This window comes from Herpailurus yagouaroundi, unplaced genomic scaffold (genome assembly GCF_014898765.1).
Source record: "Herpailurus yagouaroundi ecotype Mexico unplaced genomic scaffold, PumYag 180, whole genome shotgun sequence".
Lineage (NCBI taxonomy): Eukaryota > Metazoa > Chordata > Mammalia > Carnivora > Felidae > Herpailurus > Herpailurus yagouaroundi.
Window position 1 is genome coordinate 4,376,624 of NW_024412411.1, and position 15,871 is coordinate 4,392,494.

Consider the following 15,871-nt stretch of genomic DNA (forward strand, 5'->3'; position numbering starts at 1 on the left):
GAGCAGCTGGGCCTGGACTGGCTGGAATTGGAAGAGCTGTGGCTCCTGAAAATCCAATGAAGGCCCAGGCCAGGGGTCTTGATATGTAAGGCTCCAAACCAGGATATCCTCAGGGGCCCTTTGACAGACACGGAGAGGACAGCATCCCGGTCCTGAAATGAAGCATTAGCTTTGCCCCAACTTGCTCCAGGCTGCAGAGAGGGCCCCTTGCCCTGGAGCCATTCTCCTCACATACCCTTTGGCTCAATAAAGGCTGGATCAGGCTTGGCTGTCAGCAGCTCCTCATAGCCACGATACTTGCTGGGGAGGGAGGCAGATGGGAGCTTCCTCCAAGCCCTCTTTACCTCTCTGGGGGCTGTGCGGGGTGGTCTTTGCTCTTCCTCCTTCACGGCTGAATCATCCTTCTGGTGGATGGAGGAAGGCAACCCACTCACCTGTGACCAAAAGAAAAACGTACTCATTCATTCCATTAACCGACGCCAGCATTAGCTCTGTGCGAGTCCCCATGCTGGGCCCCATTAAGGGCAAGAACCAAGACTGGGGTGAGAGCAGGCAGATACGAAAGCAGGCAATGATCATGCATCTTGGTAAGTGCAGTAGGAGAATGGAGCACAAAGGTTCTGGGGGAGCCCACAGGAAGCCCTAACCCCGTCTGGGGTGGGAGGTGACTGGGAAGCTCCCTGGAAGAAGAGATGCCTTAACCTGCGCTAAGTCTTGAAGAAGCAGGAGAGCCATCCCCAGGCAGGGTGGGGAGAGGGGTGAGCTACAGGTGATAAGGAGAAAGGGCTGTTGTAGGCAAGGAATAGCGGGGGCCGAGACCCACAGATAAGACGCTGTAAGGTGTATTTGGGGGAGCTCCATATTGGTATTGTTGGGGTTACTGTGAAGACAGGCAACTGGAGCAATAAGCAGGCCTTGGATCAGGAAGGACTTTTAAAAGCCAAACTGAGGGGGTTTGTTTTTTCTATTTTTAAAAAATATTTCTAGAGAGAGTGAGCTTGCAAGCAGGGGAGAGAGGGGACAGAGAATCTGAAGCAGGTTCCATGCTGACAGCAGAGAGGCTGATGTGGGACTCAAACCCAGGAACCATGAGATCATGACCTGAGCCAAAGTCGTATGCTTACGTGACTGAGCCACCCAGGTGCCCCTTGTTTTTGTTTTTATTTTCTTTATCCTCACTATGGCAAACCACAAAAGAGTTTTAAGGGAGTGAGGGAACATTATCTGAACTCCCATTTTTAGCCTAACCTGCTGGTTTTATAAGAAACATATTAATGAAACCTGTATTTAATGTTGGGATATAGTTTATGCCCTTCATTAAAGCCTGTGGCTGAAAAATAGAAAATCTGGACAGACCTGTAACAAGTAGAGACTGAATTAGTAATTGAAACGATTACCACAAAGAAAAGCCAAGGACCAGATGTCTTCACTAGTGAATTCTACCAAACATTTGTTTGTTTTTTTTAATTTGAGAGAGAGAGAGAGAGTGAGTGCGCACACGAATGAGGGAAGCATAGAGGGAGAGAGAGAATCTCCACTCAGAGCCTGACACAGGGCTCCATCCCATGACCCTGGGATCGTGACCTGAGCCAAAATCAAGAACTGGACACTTAACCGACCGAGCCACCCAGGCGCTCCTGTGCCAAACATTTAAAGAATTAACACCAATCCTTCACAAACTCTTACAAAAATTAGGAGAAAGGGGAATACTCCCAGCTCATTCTCTGAGGTCAATATTACCCCAAAACCAAAACTAAGGAAAGACATCACAAAAGGACGATAGAAACCAACATTCCTATGAATGTAACACAAAAATCTTCAAAAAATACTAGCAACCCAAATTGGCAACATATAAAAAAGAACTATATGCCATGATCAAGTGGTATTTACCCCTGGTTTACAAGGGTTAGGCAAATGGAAATCAATTAATGTGATTCACCATTTCAATAGATAAAGGACAAAACCCACACAATCATTTCAATAGACCCAGAAAAAGCATTTGGTAAAATCTAATGCCCTTTTGTGATTAAAAAAACAAAAACAAAACACTCGATAAACTATGAACAGAACGAAGCTTCCTCAATCTGATAAAGTATATTTATGAAAATCCCACAACTAACATCAGAATTAATGGTGAAAGACTGAAAACTTTTCCCCTTAAGATCAGGAATAAGACATGTCTGCTCTTGCCACTTCTATTCAACACTGCACTGGAGGTCACAGCCTGGGCAATTTGACAAGGAAAATAAAGCCTTTTCAGTCACGGTGACCCACAGTTAATTGTCCTACTTTGGCTCCTAGGAAGCTCAGAATTGCATTTTGCAATATACCTCTGTTAGGAGAGCGGCAGAGCATAATGAGCAGGTTAGAGTGACAGAATTATCCTGGGACTCATTTCCTTTCCTGTCTGTATTTTCCTTTCATCCAACTTTCTCAAGTTCATTTTAAAATATTTATTTATACTCTGCTTTCTTCTAAAAGGTTCTGATACAGTTCATAAAGATACTTTTATATTGTATAAATTTGTGTGTCACTGTAAGTCATCTGTAGAATAAGAGATGGATGTACCACTTGGAAAGATCTGGCAGATTGGAAGGGCAAGACTGGAGGTAGGGAGATGAGCAAAGGCAATGGTACAATAATAAAGTTCAAGGAGGCCCTGCCAATGCCTCCAGCCTCATATTTCCCTTTTCTTACGTGTCACCCTTCTGCTGCCCAGACACTGACCCATTTGTGGTTTCTGCACATGCCATTTTAATTTCTTTCCTCTGCAGCCTGCTTCATGTTGTTTGCTCTGCCCAGAACACCCTTCCTGCCCAGGTTCGCACCTTGTTACTGCCTACTCAGCCTGCAAAGCTCAGCTCGTCGGAACCTCTTTCAGGAGCCCTCCTGGTCTGGGCAGAGGATCCCTCTTGCGTCTAGGCTCCCAGCCCCTGGGTTTTCCTCAGTCTTGGCACCGACTTAATGCATTGTTCCTACAATCCAACCCCCACCAGACTGAGGACATCTCGAGGACCTGTATCTCAGCAATCTATATTCCCAGGATTCAAAGACAGCATCAGAAGTGACGTGACTTATGTAGATAGGCAGAGGCAGCAGGAAGCCCTTCTGAGAAATTAGTCAGAACCATGCCCCAGCCAGACCCCAGATGCTGTCTGTGCCACAGAGCTATGACCTGTCCCTTTGGGTACCCCCACCGGAGGCCTTGGCTCAGCAGGTCTCCCAGACGAGCCTGCAGGTCTTGCCAGGGGTGCTTCCTTCTGGTTTCCAGACCTGCCCTGTGCTTACTTCCGGCTGCCTGCAGCAACCCAGGTACAGTGGTGGTATAGGAGCCTCTGGGAGCTAAGCACAAGGCAAGGGCAGGGGTATCCAGGTACCTGGGTCAAGAATATGGACTCTGTGCTCTTGGTGTCCTCATCTGACAGGTGCTCTGGGCTGAGGTGGCCAGGTCTGTTGCTCTGGTGGGACATGGTCTCTTCACTATGCACAATAGAGTCAGAGCAGATGGGAGGCAGTGGCACAAAGGGCCGGTGGGACAGGGAAAGGCCCTCCAGGCCCTCGATGGGCATCTCTGGCTCCAAAGGACTGCTTCTGGTGGTGGACAGCTCTTTAGTTGGCGCTGCCTCAGACTCTGGCATCTCCTTTGAGGGAGACTTGATTGTGGGCACGGATAGGTGATGAAGAATCAGAGGCTGCTTTGGCACCTTTGGAACTTGGGTTTTCACCTGTCATGGGAGAAAGGCTGGATTGTTTTGCTTCCTAATCAGTCTCTCTCCTCCTGGACCTCACAAGCCTAAGGCCATTTGGTACAGTGATCAGAGGACTGGGTGAGGGCTCCTAGGGGGAGGGAGGGAATGAAATCACACTAACTGGGCATCTACAGTGTGCCCTATACATGACGGATGTTGCTTTATTTACACCTTAAACTACCCAGTAAATAATTATCTTTATTTTATAAAAGAGGAAACTAGGGCTCAGAGAGGTAAAATGCCTTGTCCAAGGTCACAGAATTATTTGATGGCAGAGCCCGGACTACCTGATTTCCATACTGGGCTCTGGGCTTCATTCTGCATCCCTTATCATATCACTCTGGCTCTCAATAGCCTCATTGTTCTGATCAAGGTTTAACACAGTGCACCTGGCCTTCCTCAGGGACTCCTAGGAAAGCCTGTGGGAGATGGTCCTGCACTTTCTGGTAGGCAGCAGCACCAGGCCCCTTTTAGGATGCTGGTTCCCATACCTTAAATGAAGTTTCGCAAGGCAAGTCTCTCTCAGGGTTCAGAACTAAGGAAATAACTTCTTTCCTATTGAAATTCTCAGCTTCCTTAATTGGCAAAAGCCAATCATCTTGGGGGATGAGGATTATAAACTTAGCATCTGGCTCACTCTGCTGGCTGATGGGAACTAGGTAGTCTGATCCTTAGAGGAGGCAACAAACAAGAAGAATATGATGGAAACCTTTTGAATTTCTGTCTATTTCTGGCTTGTAATTTTGCGCTGGTCTAGGGCTGGACAGAAGCTGCAGAGGGGGTGGAAAGGGAATAACTATTTAACTGTGGGGACCAGCAATGCCCAATTCAGCTTTTAGAGCTACAGGAAGGCTAAAGTTCAGGAGGGGAAGCATTTCACAGAAATTTCTGCAATTCTTCAGATGAGCAAGGGAAATGACTTACTTTATGGCATCCCAGAAGGCAAGTCTAAGACCACTGGCTATGGGAGCAGACTGCTCTCAACGTAAGGAAATGCTTCCAGAGGCAGAGGCACAAGATGCGTATTCTAGGCTTGGCACAGCCATCCATGACTCCTACAGGTGGCTACTACTTGCATGGATAGTGGCTTGGGGGGTTATAACATTTATTTTTGAAGATTTTATTTTTAAGTAATCTCTACACCCAACTTGGGGCTCGAACTCACAACTCTTAGTTTTATGCTTTACCAACTGAACCAGCCAGGCACCTCATAACATATTTTTGTAACTGTTGCTTCATCCAGTCCTCTCAGCAGCTCAGAGAGGCTTAGAGTTGAGAAGATGAAGCTCAGAGAGTGAAGCTCTTGCCCAAGTTCAGGTGGCTGTGGAAAGTGACGAAACCAGGCTTATCCCTGGGTCTTCAGACTGATTTCTCCCTCACTTCTCCACAGCTCCTTCTTCATGGGGTAGGACTCCATGACATTCACATAGTAGCTTCTACCTACTCTGACACCTGGGTCCCTGTGACCCTAGATGTGTCTGTATGTAACAGACATGGAAAGAAGACAATGCCACTACTACAGACCTAAGGGAAGGAATCCATGAGTGGGAATGGGTTCTCCCTCCCCAGGTCAATTTGCATGCATTAAAATAGGCTCCACTTCCTCTGGGCTTGGCAGTCCTGCCCTGGAAGCTTACCTTCCGAGAGTCCTTCCGAGGCATCAAAATATGATGCTTAGCCTTTACTATCTTCCTTCGAATCAAGTGGATCCCCAGGTGCTCCTGGAGGAAGGTTTTCAGCAATGGAGGGACCCCTGGAGCCACGATGGGGAAGTGAGATTACTATTAGCGGATATTTACTGGGAGCTTCTTAGGTGTCCAGCACTGTTCAAACTGCTGGACATGTATTAACTTACTTCATTTTCAGACCAACCACAGGAGGTAGGTACCTATATTATTCCCATTCAATACGTGAGGAAACTGAGGCACAGACAGGTTAAGAAATTTGCCCAAGATAACAAGGATAGTGAAAAGCAAGGATGAGAACTCTGCTGGTGTCACTCCAGGACCCAGGGTTCTAAAGTGCCAACAAGATGCAGCTGCTAATGCAGCACCCAGTATATCCAGGATGCTCTGGGTAGGAGGGCCCTGTACCCCTCCCCAACTGGGAAGTAGGAAATGAGGTCACAGCAGAACTGCTCTACAAAGCAGGGTGTTACTTAAAGATCTCACACAGGATCTAGATAATTCTGTATTCCATTCCCTGCTCTGCCTCTTTATTGCTGTGGGACTTTAGGTTATGAACCTCCTGGATCCTCAGCTTCCTTCACTGTGCACGGGGACAGTGATGCCTGCCACACAGGGCTGCTGTCAGGTAAGCTGGTACAGAAGCAGGTGCTCGGCAGTATCTGTGCTTCGCTCCATCTCCAAAGAACCCAGGGCTGGACATTGATGAGGTGGGGCTAAGGGGTGCCCATGCTGCCCCTGGGCACCAGGACGGGGGCGCAGCCTTGCAGGTACCATACCTCGTGTATGCGCCACCAGAGGGTTGTTATGAAAGATGAGCTCGCAGAGAGACGGGAAGAGAGCTACCGGCAGGATGGCATCTTCCTTCGCGATCTGTGAGGAAGGTAGGGAAAAGCTTCAGGTCGACATTGCCCCCCCTCTGCCCAGGTGCTGCCAGTCCCCACACTGTAGGCCACATGCTTGCTAGGGCTGAGGTGGAGCCGGCTTAGTTATGCTGCTGTGCTCGGACTCAGTTCCGGGCAGCGTCTGTCCCCACGACGTCACCTGCTCACACCCAGAGGACCCTGCCCCACCCCTGTCCAAAATTCCACATCACAGTTTCTTGTTTGAAAGTTAAGAACTGTTTTCCTTTCTCCACACCAGAAGTGTAGCCCAGACCAAGTAATGAAGATGTTGGTGACAAAACAGGGACAAACACATATAGCACTTGTCTCACAAGGACTCTGGAAGGTTGGCAGGGCATTGACTCTGACTTCAGGATACAATCTGTCTGACACTTCACCTTCCTCAGTGCAACCTCTACACACCTCAGTCTGTTGATAGCATTCTTGATGATGTCTTTCGTTAAGGCCTGTCCTGGACACTGATCTGGGGAGGGACAGGGGGCAGGCAGTCAGGGGGACCCATTCATCTAAAGGAGAAGCAGAGCCAGTAAGGAAGACTTCATGGCTGTCTGTGGCCCAAACGCTGCTCTATCCCCACGAGGCCGGCCTCTGAAGGGCAAAAAATACTCAACCTTTGTTGAGCAGAGTGGCTGGAACATCCTTAGGGAGGGTGTCTATTAGCAACAGAACAGTATCAGAGGGGCCAAGAGTCGGGCAGTGGCCTTTCAGATGCCTGGGTATCTAAGGTCAGACTCAGGACCTATGGAAGACAATTAAGGCCTGAGGGCTGCGAGAGAGAGGGCCCTTCAGTTTATCTTTCTCTGGAGCCCCACTTTATTTATTCTTTCATTTGTGTTCATCCAATCAATAAGTATTACTGAATGCCTCCATATGCCAAGCACTGGGTTGGAAATGAGCAAAACGGCTAGAACTCCTGTCCTCAGGAAGCACTGCCTGGTGGGAAACACTCATTGAAGAAGTAATAACACGAAAGAGGATAGTTCTGAAGCTGTGATTAGTGCCACAAGAGAGGGTGTGTGAAGTCCTCAGGTGATTTGTTCCAATCAGGGAAACAGGGAAGGCTTCCCTGAGATCCAAAGTATGGGGAGGGGGAAATTTGTGAGTGCAGTGGAGAACAGACTGTACGGCACAGAATCCTCTGTATTAACCAAAACAGTTTCCTCTACTTTCTGGGCACACAGCTAGACTGTCTTCTAGCCTCCTAGGCAGCTAGATGTGGTCACAGGACTCTATTCTAGCTGATGCAACCTGGGTAGAAGGGATCATTTCTGGGCAGAGCCCATTTGAAACCTCCTATGTGATCCTTTACATTTCTCATTCCCCTCCTCTGCTCAGCCATCTATCCACCAGATGCGGAGGAGCCAATGAAATCCTCTTAAGGCCCTATGGGATTACAGAACCATAGCCAGAAGGGACCTGGGTCTCCGAAAGACCTGGGAGGCCACCAGCCCATCTGGGATACCTACAATGGATTTTATGAAAGAAATAGACTTTTACTGTGTGAAGTCATTGAGAATTTAAAGTTTGTTGCAGCAGCTCATGGTACGTGTTCTACCTAACACAGAGAGGAAGTGCTCCATGCAGAGAGCAATGTGTGAGAGGCCTCACAGCAAGGAGGAGGAAAGCCTGTTAGAGGGATATAAAGAAGGCCAGTGTGATTAACAGCAGACAGAAAATGAGGCTGGACATGCAAATAGGGGTCAGACAAAAGCTAGAAAGATCTTGGTCTTTGAGAACCTAATATGTGGATTTTCAGAAATATGAGGACCTAAATATGACAAGAGTTGGTAACAGGTTAGATATGCATGGTGAGGAGGGATGTAGAGGAGAGAGAAATATCAAGGATGACAGCCACATTTTGGCTTGAGTGAGCCACATGTATGATGGAACTATTCTCCAAGATACGGGGCAAGGAAAGAAACTCAAATTTGAAGCTCATTAATTCACTTGGATATGTGTACTATGGAGGCACCTTTCAGACCTCCCAGTAGAGATTCAGGTAGGCAACGAATACCCTAGTCTAGAGTACATAGGGTACAAGGGGTCTGTACTGGAATTATAAATTTGTGAGCCACTGTTAATTGGCCCTGTGGGTACGTGAAGCCATCCCTAGGGAGAGAGTACAGAGTGATTAAAAGAGAAGGGACAAGGAGTAGGCCTTAAGCAACTCTAACATTTGGTCATCTAGATCTAGACCAGGACTTGGCAAACCTTTTCTGTCAAGGACCAGAGAGTAAATGTTTCAGGCTTTACAGGCCTTAACATGTCAGTTGCAACTACTCAACTGTACTGTTGTAGCACAAAAACAGCCAGAGACAACTCATAAATAAGTGTGGTGGCTCTTTTCCAATAAAACTTTAGTTATGGACTATGAAATTTGGATTTCATGTAATTTTAATATGTCATGAAGTATTATCCTTCTTTCGATTTTTTTCAACCATTTAAAAATATAAGAATCAGCCTTAGCTTGAAGGCTATACAAAAACCAAGGTCAGCAGATAACACCTGTGGGCCAAATCTGTCTCCCCCCAATCTGTTTAATAAAGTTTCATCAGAACACTGTCATGCTCCTTGAAAAAAGCATAGAAGACAGCAGAGAATGTATTGCTGCAGAGCTCAAAGACCTAAGAAATAGTCATGATGAATTAAGAAATGTTGTAAATGAGATGCAAAATAAACTAGATGCAGTGACAGCAAGGATGGAAGAAGCAGAGGAGAGAATAGGTGAAACAGAAGATAAAGTTACGGAAAATGATCAAGCTGAAAAAAAGAGGGAAAAGGAAATTATTGGACCATGAGGGGAGAATTAGAGACCTAAGTGATTCGTTGAAACAAAATATATCCATATCATAGGAGTTCCCGAAGAAGAAGAGAGAAAGGGGCAGAAGGCTTATTTGAGCAAATTATAGCTGAGAACTTCCCTAATCTGGGGAAGGAAACAGGCATCCAAGTCCAAGAGGCACAGAGAACTCCCTTCAAAATCAACAACAGGTCAACACCACAATGTATCATAGTGAAAATAATAAAATACAAAGATAAAGAGAGAATTCTGAAAGCAGTGAGGGACAAATGGGCCTTATCCTACAAGGACAGACACATAAGGATAGTAGTAGACCTGTCCACTGAAACTTGGTAGGCCAGAAGGGAGTGGCAGAAAATATTCAGTGCTTTGAACAGGAAAAATATTCAGCCAAGAATCCTTTATCCAGCAAGGCTATCATTCAGAATAGAAGGAAACATAAAGGCTTTTCCAGACAAACAAAAACTAAAGGAGTTTGTGTCCACTAAACCAGCCCTGCAGGAGATCCTAAGAGGGACTCTGTGAGCAAAAAGTAGCAAAGACTACAAAGCACCAGAGACATCACCACAAGCATGAAATCTACAGATAACATAATGACACGAAATCCGTATCTTTCAATTAATCACTCTGAATGTAGATGAACTAAATGCCCCAATCAAAAGACACAGGGTATCAGAATGAATTAAAACAAACAACAAACAAACAAACAAACAAACAAACAAAAAACAAGATTCATCTATATGCTGACTACAAAAGACTCATTATAGACCTGAGGACAGCTGCAGATTGAAAGTGAGGGGATGGAGAACAATCTATCATGCTACTGGACAGCAAAGAAAACCAGAGTAGCCATACTTCTGTCAGACAAGCTGGATTTTAAAACAAAGACTGTAATAAGAGATGAAGAAGGGCATTCTATCATAATTAAGGGGGATATCCATCAAGAAGAGCTAACAATTGTAAATGTTTATGCCCCCAATGTGAAAGAACCCAAATATATACATCAGTTAATCACAAACATAAGTAAATGTATAGACATTAATACCATGATTGTAGGGGAGTTTAATGCTCCACTTACAACAATGGACTGAATGACACATTGGACCAGATGGACTTAACAGATATAGTTAGAACTTTTCATCCAAAAGCAGAATACACATTCTTCTTGAGTGCACATGGAACATTCTCCAAAAAGATCACATACTGGGTCACAAAATAAAAAAGGATTGAGATCATACCATGCATATTTTCAGATCACAACACTATGAAACTTGAAATCAACCACAAGGAAAATCTGGAAAGCCCCCAAATACATGGAAGTTAAAGAACATCCTACTAAAGAATGCATGGGTCAACCAGGAAATTAAAGAAGAAATTAGAAAATATATGGAAGAAATGAAAATGAAAACATGACAGACCAAACCCTTTGGGATGAAGTAAAGGCAGTTCTAAGAGGAAAATACATTGTAATTCAGGCCTATCTCAAGAAGCAAGAAAGGCCCCAAATACACCACCCAACCTTACACCTAAAGGAACTAGAATAGAAAGGAGCAGCAAAGAAAGCCCAAAGCCAGCAGAAGAGAAATAATAAAGACTAGAGCAGAAATAAACAAGATAGAATCCAAAATCAAACAAACAAACAAACAAACAAACAACCCAGAATAGATGAATGAATCTTAGAACTGGTTTTTTGAAAGAATAAACAAAATTGATAAATGCCTAGCCAGACCTCTCAAAAAGAAAAGAGAGAGGACCCAAATAGATAAAAATCACAAATGAAAGAGGAAAGATCATAACCAACACTAGAGAAATACAATTATTAGAGAATACTATTAAAAATTATATGCCAACAAATTTGAAAATCTGGAAGAAATGGACAAATTCCTAGACACCCACACACTACCAAAACTCAAAAGGGAAGAAACAGAAAATTTGAACAGGCCCATGACCAGCAAAGAAATTGAATGGATTATCAAAAACCTCCCAACAAATTAAGAATCTTGGGCAGGATGGCTTCCCAGGAGAATTTTACCAGACATTTAAAGCAGAGTTAATACCTATTCTTCTCAAGGTGTTTCCAAAAAATAGAAACAGAAGGAAAGCTTCCAGACTCATTCTATGAAGTCAGCATTGCCTTGATTCCCAAACCAGACAAAGACCCCACTAAAAAGGAGAATTACAGGCCAATATCCCTGATGAATATGGATGTAAAAATTCTCAACATGAACTAGAAAATCAAATTCAACAGTACATTAAAGGAGTCATTCACCATGATCAAGTGGGATTCATTCCTGGGCTGCAGGGCTGGTTTAATATTTGCAAATCAATCAATGTGATACATCACATTAATAGAAGAAAGAATAAGAACCATATGATCCTGTCAATAGATGCAGAAAAAGTATTTGACAAAATATAGCATCCTTTCTTAATAAAAACCCTCAAGAAAGTCAGGATAGAAGGAATATAACATCATAAAAGCCATATATGAAAGGCACACAGCTAATACCTTCCTCAGTGGGGAAAACTGAGAGCTTTCCCCCTGAAATCAGGAACATGACAGGGATGTCCACTCTCCCCACTGTTGTTTTGTTTAACACAGTATTGGAAGCCCTAGCCTCAGCAATCAGACAACACAAAGAAATAAAAGGCATCCAAATTGGCAAAGAGGTCAAATTCACTCTTTGCAGATGACATGATACTCTACGTGGAAAACCTGAAAAGACTCCATCAAAAAACTTCTTGAACTGGTATATGAATTCAGCAAAGGTGCAGGATATAAAATCAATGCATAGAAATCGGTTGCATTCCTGTACACCAATAACAAAGCAACAGAAAGAGAAATCAAGGAATCGATTCCATTTACAGTTGCGCTAAAATATATGAAATACCTAGGAATAAACCTAACCAAAGAGGTAAAAGATCTGTATGCTGAAAACTATGGAAAACTTATGAAATAAATTGAAGAAGACACAAAGAAATGGAAAAATATTCCATGCTCATGAATTGGAAGAACAAATATTGTTAAAGTGTCGATACTACCCAAAGCAATCTACACATTCAATACAATCCCAACAAACAGCACCAGCATTCTTCTCAAAGCTAGAACAAATAATCCTAAAATTTGTACGGAACCATAAAAGACCCCAAATAGCCAAAGTTATGTACGTTGAAAAAGAAAACCAAAGCTGGAGGCATCACAATCCCAGACTTTAGCCTGTGTTACAAAACTATAATCATCAAGACAGTATGGTATTGGCACAAAAACAGACACACAGATCAATGGAATAGAATAGAGAACCCAAAAATGGACCCACAAATATATTGCCAACTAATCTTTGACAAAGCAGGAAAGAGTATCCAATGGAAAAAAGACAGTCTCTTTAGCAAATAGTGGTGGGAGAATTGGACAGCAACATGCAGAAAAATGAACCTGGACCACTTTCTTACACCATACACAAAAATAGATTCAAAACAAATGAAAGACCTAAATGTGAGACAGGAAACCATCAAAATCCTACAGGAGATAACAGGCAACAACCTCTTTGACTTCAGCCACAGCAACTTTTTTTTTTTTTTTTTTTTTTTTTTTTTTAGCAACTTCTTATTTGACATGTCTCCAGAGGCAAGGGAAACAAAAGCAAAAATGAACTATTGGGACCTCATCAAGATAAAAAGCTTCTGTATGGCGAAGGAAACAATCAACAAAACTAAAAGGCAACTAATGGAATAGGAGAAGATATTTTCAAATTACATATTTGATAAAGGGTTAGTACCCAAAATCTACAAAGAACTTACCAAACTCAATACCCGAAAAACAAATAAGCCAGTGAAGAAATGGGCAGAAGACATGAATAGACACTTTTCTAAAGACGACATCCAGATGGCTAACAGATACATGAAAAGATGCTCAACATCACTCATCATCAGGGAAATACAAATCAAAACCACACTAGGATACCACCTCATGCTGGTAGAGAGACTAAAATGAACTCAGGAAACAACAGAGATTGGTGAGGATGTGGAGAAAGGGGAACCATCTTGCACTGTTGGTGGGAATGCAAACTGGTGCAGCTACTCTGGAAAACACTGTGAAGGTTCCTCAAAAAAATAAAAATAGAACTACCTACCTTATGGCCCAGCAATAGCACTACTAGGAATTTATCCAAAGAATTCAGGAGTGATGATTTCGTAGGGGTGCATGTACCCCAATGTTTACAGCAGCACTATCAACAATAGCCAAATTATGGAAAGAGCTCAAATGGAATACTACTCAGTGATGAAAAAGAACGAAATCTTGCCATTTACAACAATCTGGATGGAACTGTAGGGTATTAAGCTAAGTGAAATAAGTCATTCAGAGAATGACAGATATCATTTGATTTCACTCATATGTGGAATTTGAGAAACTTAACAGATTACCATAGGGAAAGGGAAGGAAAATTAAGATACAAACAGAGAGGAAGGCAAACCATAAGAGATTCTTAAATACAGAGAACAAACTGAGGATTGATGGGGGTTGGAGGTTGAGGAGTGCAGAAAATGGGTGATGAGCATTGAGGAGGGCACTTGCTGGGATGAGTCCTGGGTGTTGTATACAAGTGATGAATCATGGAAATCTACTCCTGAAGCCAAGACTTCACTGTATGTTAGCTAACTTGACAATACATAAATTAAAAAAAAAACAAAAACATCCATTTACATACTGCCTTTGTTCTACAAGGACAGAATTGAGTAGTTGGGACAGAGTATTATATTTATCTGGCCCTTTGTAGAAAACACTTGCTGACTTCTTATCTAGACTCTAGAGAAGGAGGGAAAGGGGGATGAAGCTACAAAGAAGCCTAATATGTGTTCATAAATAACTATAAAATGGTGGCTAAAGTGGGTACAGAGTCTCTTATATGCAAAACAGGTGGTCAAGAAGCAGTCACAACAGAATGGGGGAGGGAAAATTAAATTGAATTTTGTCAGGATGCAAAATTCCACCTATCCAAATCAGGTGACTAAAAAGTTGAAGAAAGTTATAATTAAAACTGGTAGAAAGCTGAAAGATACCCAAGGCATGTATGTCATATTTTCTGTGAAATTGAGTCCCAGCTAAAAGATATGGGTTTGGGATTCTGGCTGATATAGTGAGAAGAATTTGGCCACCAGATAGGATAGCTAGCCTATCCCCACAAGGTGAGTTGAATGCCCCTGAAAATAAACTCGGGCTCCAGGGACAACTTAAAGTTTCTATCCAATTTCATTGGGTTAAGGCAAATAGAGCTTAATCTGTCAAATTTATGAACTAAGGAAATATTAGTTAAAGGTTGAGTTAAAGTGATTGCTTTACTTTTGGCACAAAACTTACTAGATTACTGAGTGGATATTCTAGATGTTTAAGTTCTGTTTGAATGCAGAACTGGTTTTAAAATTTGTAACTGTAATAAATTGAATATTAATTTCAACACAGGTAGCATGAGTATTCCTTGACATGATCAAAACATCATTCATTTATCAAACTTACTGAGTAACTATCATGTATCAAGTACTATTCTAGATGATGAGGATATAGTTGTAAGCAAAACAAAGTCCTGGCTCTCAAACAAACCTACATTCTGGCAGTAGACAACTGGTAATAAAGAAAAAGATATATAATATGCTAGGTGATAATTATTATAAAGAAAAATATAATTTAAAACTCAAGTGAGCATGTAGAAAATGTATGCATGTATTGCTCCTCTCCTTAACAACAAGAAAAAAGACAGAATAGCCTATAACATCATAACTTTCTTGCATCTACCAGAGAGCTAAGGTCTCAGGGCAATCACGTGGCCTGAAACCTAAGGAAAGACAAGCACCTCCAAGGAGAGATGGGACACAGGACTGGCTCACATGTGGCAGAACACGGGAGGAAGAGATGGCAAGTGCTATACAAGCAATTGGGAAGAAATCAGCTCACCATTTTAATGGCCCACTAAAGGCTAAGTGTGGGCTAGAGTAGAACTTCTGAGAGCTACAGACAGAAGGAGAATTCATGGCTGTTTGTACGCAAAAGACTGGACCCAGGGAATGAGACTGAAGAGAGCCGTCTCCAGGGTGTGGGCCTGGAGGAAGAGAGCGGCTGCCAAGGTCAGAAAGGCAGCCAACCCTCTGCCTGGTGAACAAAGGCCTTAAATTTCTGAGGAAGGTCAGAAAAACCTGTTGGGCCCAGGGTCCTACATCTGGGGGAGGGAAAAAATTAAAACCCGCTGTTCTGAGATTGAGGCAGGAAACCAACCTGGGCCCATGACCTGAGAGGTCTCCGACTGCTTGCAGGGGACTGGATCGCTAAGAAGGTCCATCCTACAGACACAGGAACCCAGCATCCTCTTAAGACTGGGACTGGACCCTCCCCTTGGCCCTCAACCACCAGAAGAGCAAGCACTAAGTAACCAGCACAAGCAGTCTCCTGCTGGGTGAGAGGAACACAAGTGTGGAGATAATCCATGTGAAGTGTAGGAGCACAGGGAAGGCTGTGAGCTGAGTACAGAATAGGAACACAGAGAAAAACACTCTGGCCTCCCAGCAAGACCCAACTATATGCTGTCCCAAAGAGATGGACTGGAAATACAAAGCTATAAGGAGGTTGAAAGTAAAAGGATAGAAAGAGACTATGCAATTAGCAAGCATTAAGAAAGCTGTGTATCCATGTTAAAATCAGACAAAACAACAAGACAAGAAATTTTGTTCAAGGCACAGGGAGACAAG

The 15,871-nt window shown here is 43.3% G+C and overlaps 1 protein-coding gene across 13 annotated transcripts in view; it reads right to left on the reverse strand.

The window, feature by feature from the left end:
- The window catches only part of XRRA1 (X-ray radiation resistance associated 1), a 61,569-nt gene that overhangs the window by 1,808 nt on the left and 43,890 nt on the right, over positions 1 to 15,871 (reverse strand). For 12 of the 13 annotated variants that reach the window (XM_040489342.1, XM_040489338.1, XM_040489337.1 and 9 more), the window contains 4 exons: positions 6,214 to 6,307; positions 5,387 to 5,502; positions 3,378 to 3,725; positions 236 to 434 (listed from right to left, as the gene is read on the reverse strand). In XM_040489342.1, the coding sequence (XP_040345276.1) occupies positions 236 to 434; positions 3,378 to 3,725; positions 5,387 to 5,502; positions 6,214 to 6,307 (757 nt within the window). The remainder of the gene's footprint in view (positions 1 to 235; positions 435 to 3,377; positions 3,726 to 5,386; positions 5,503 to 6,213; positions 6,308 to 15,871) is intronic. The other variant, XM_040489341.1, reaches the window with a different exon arrangement.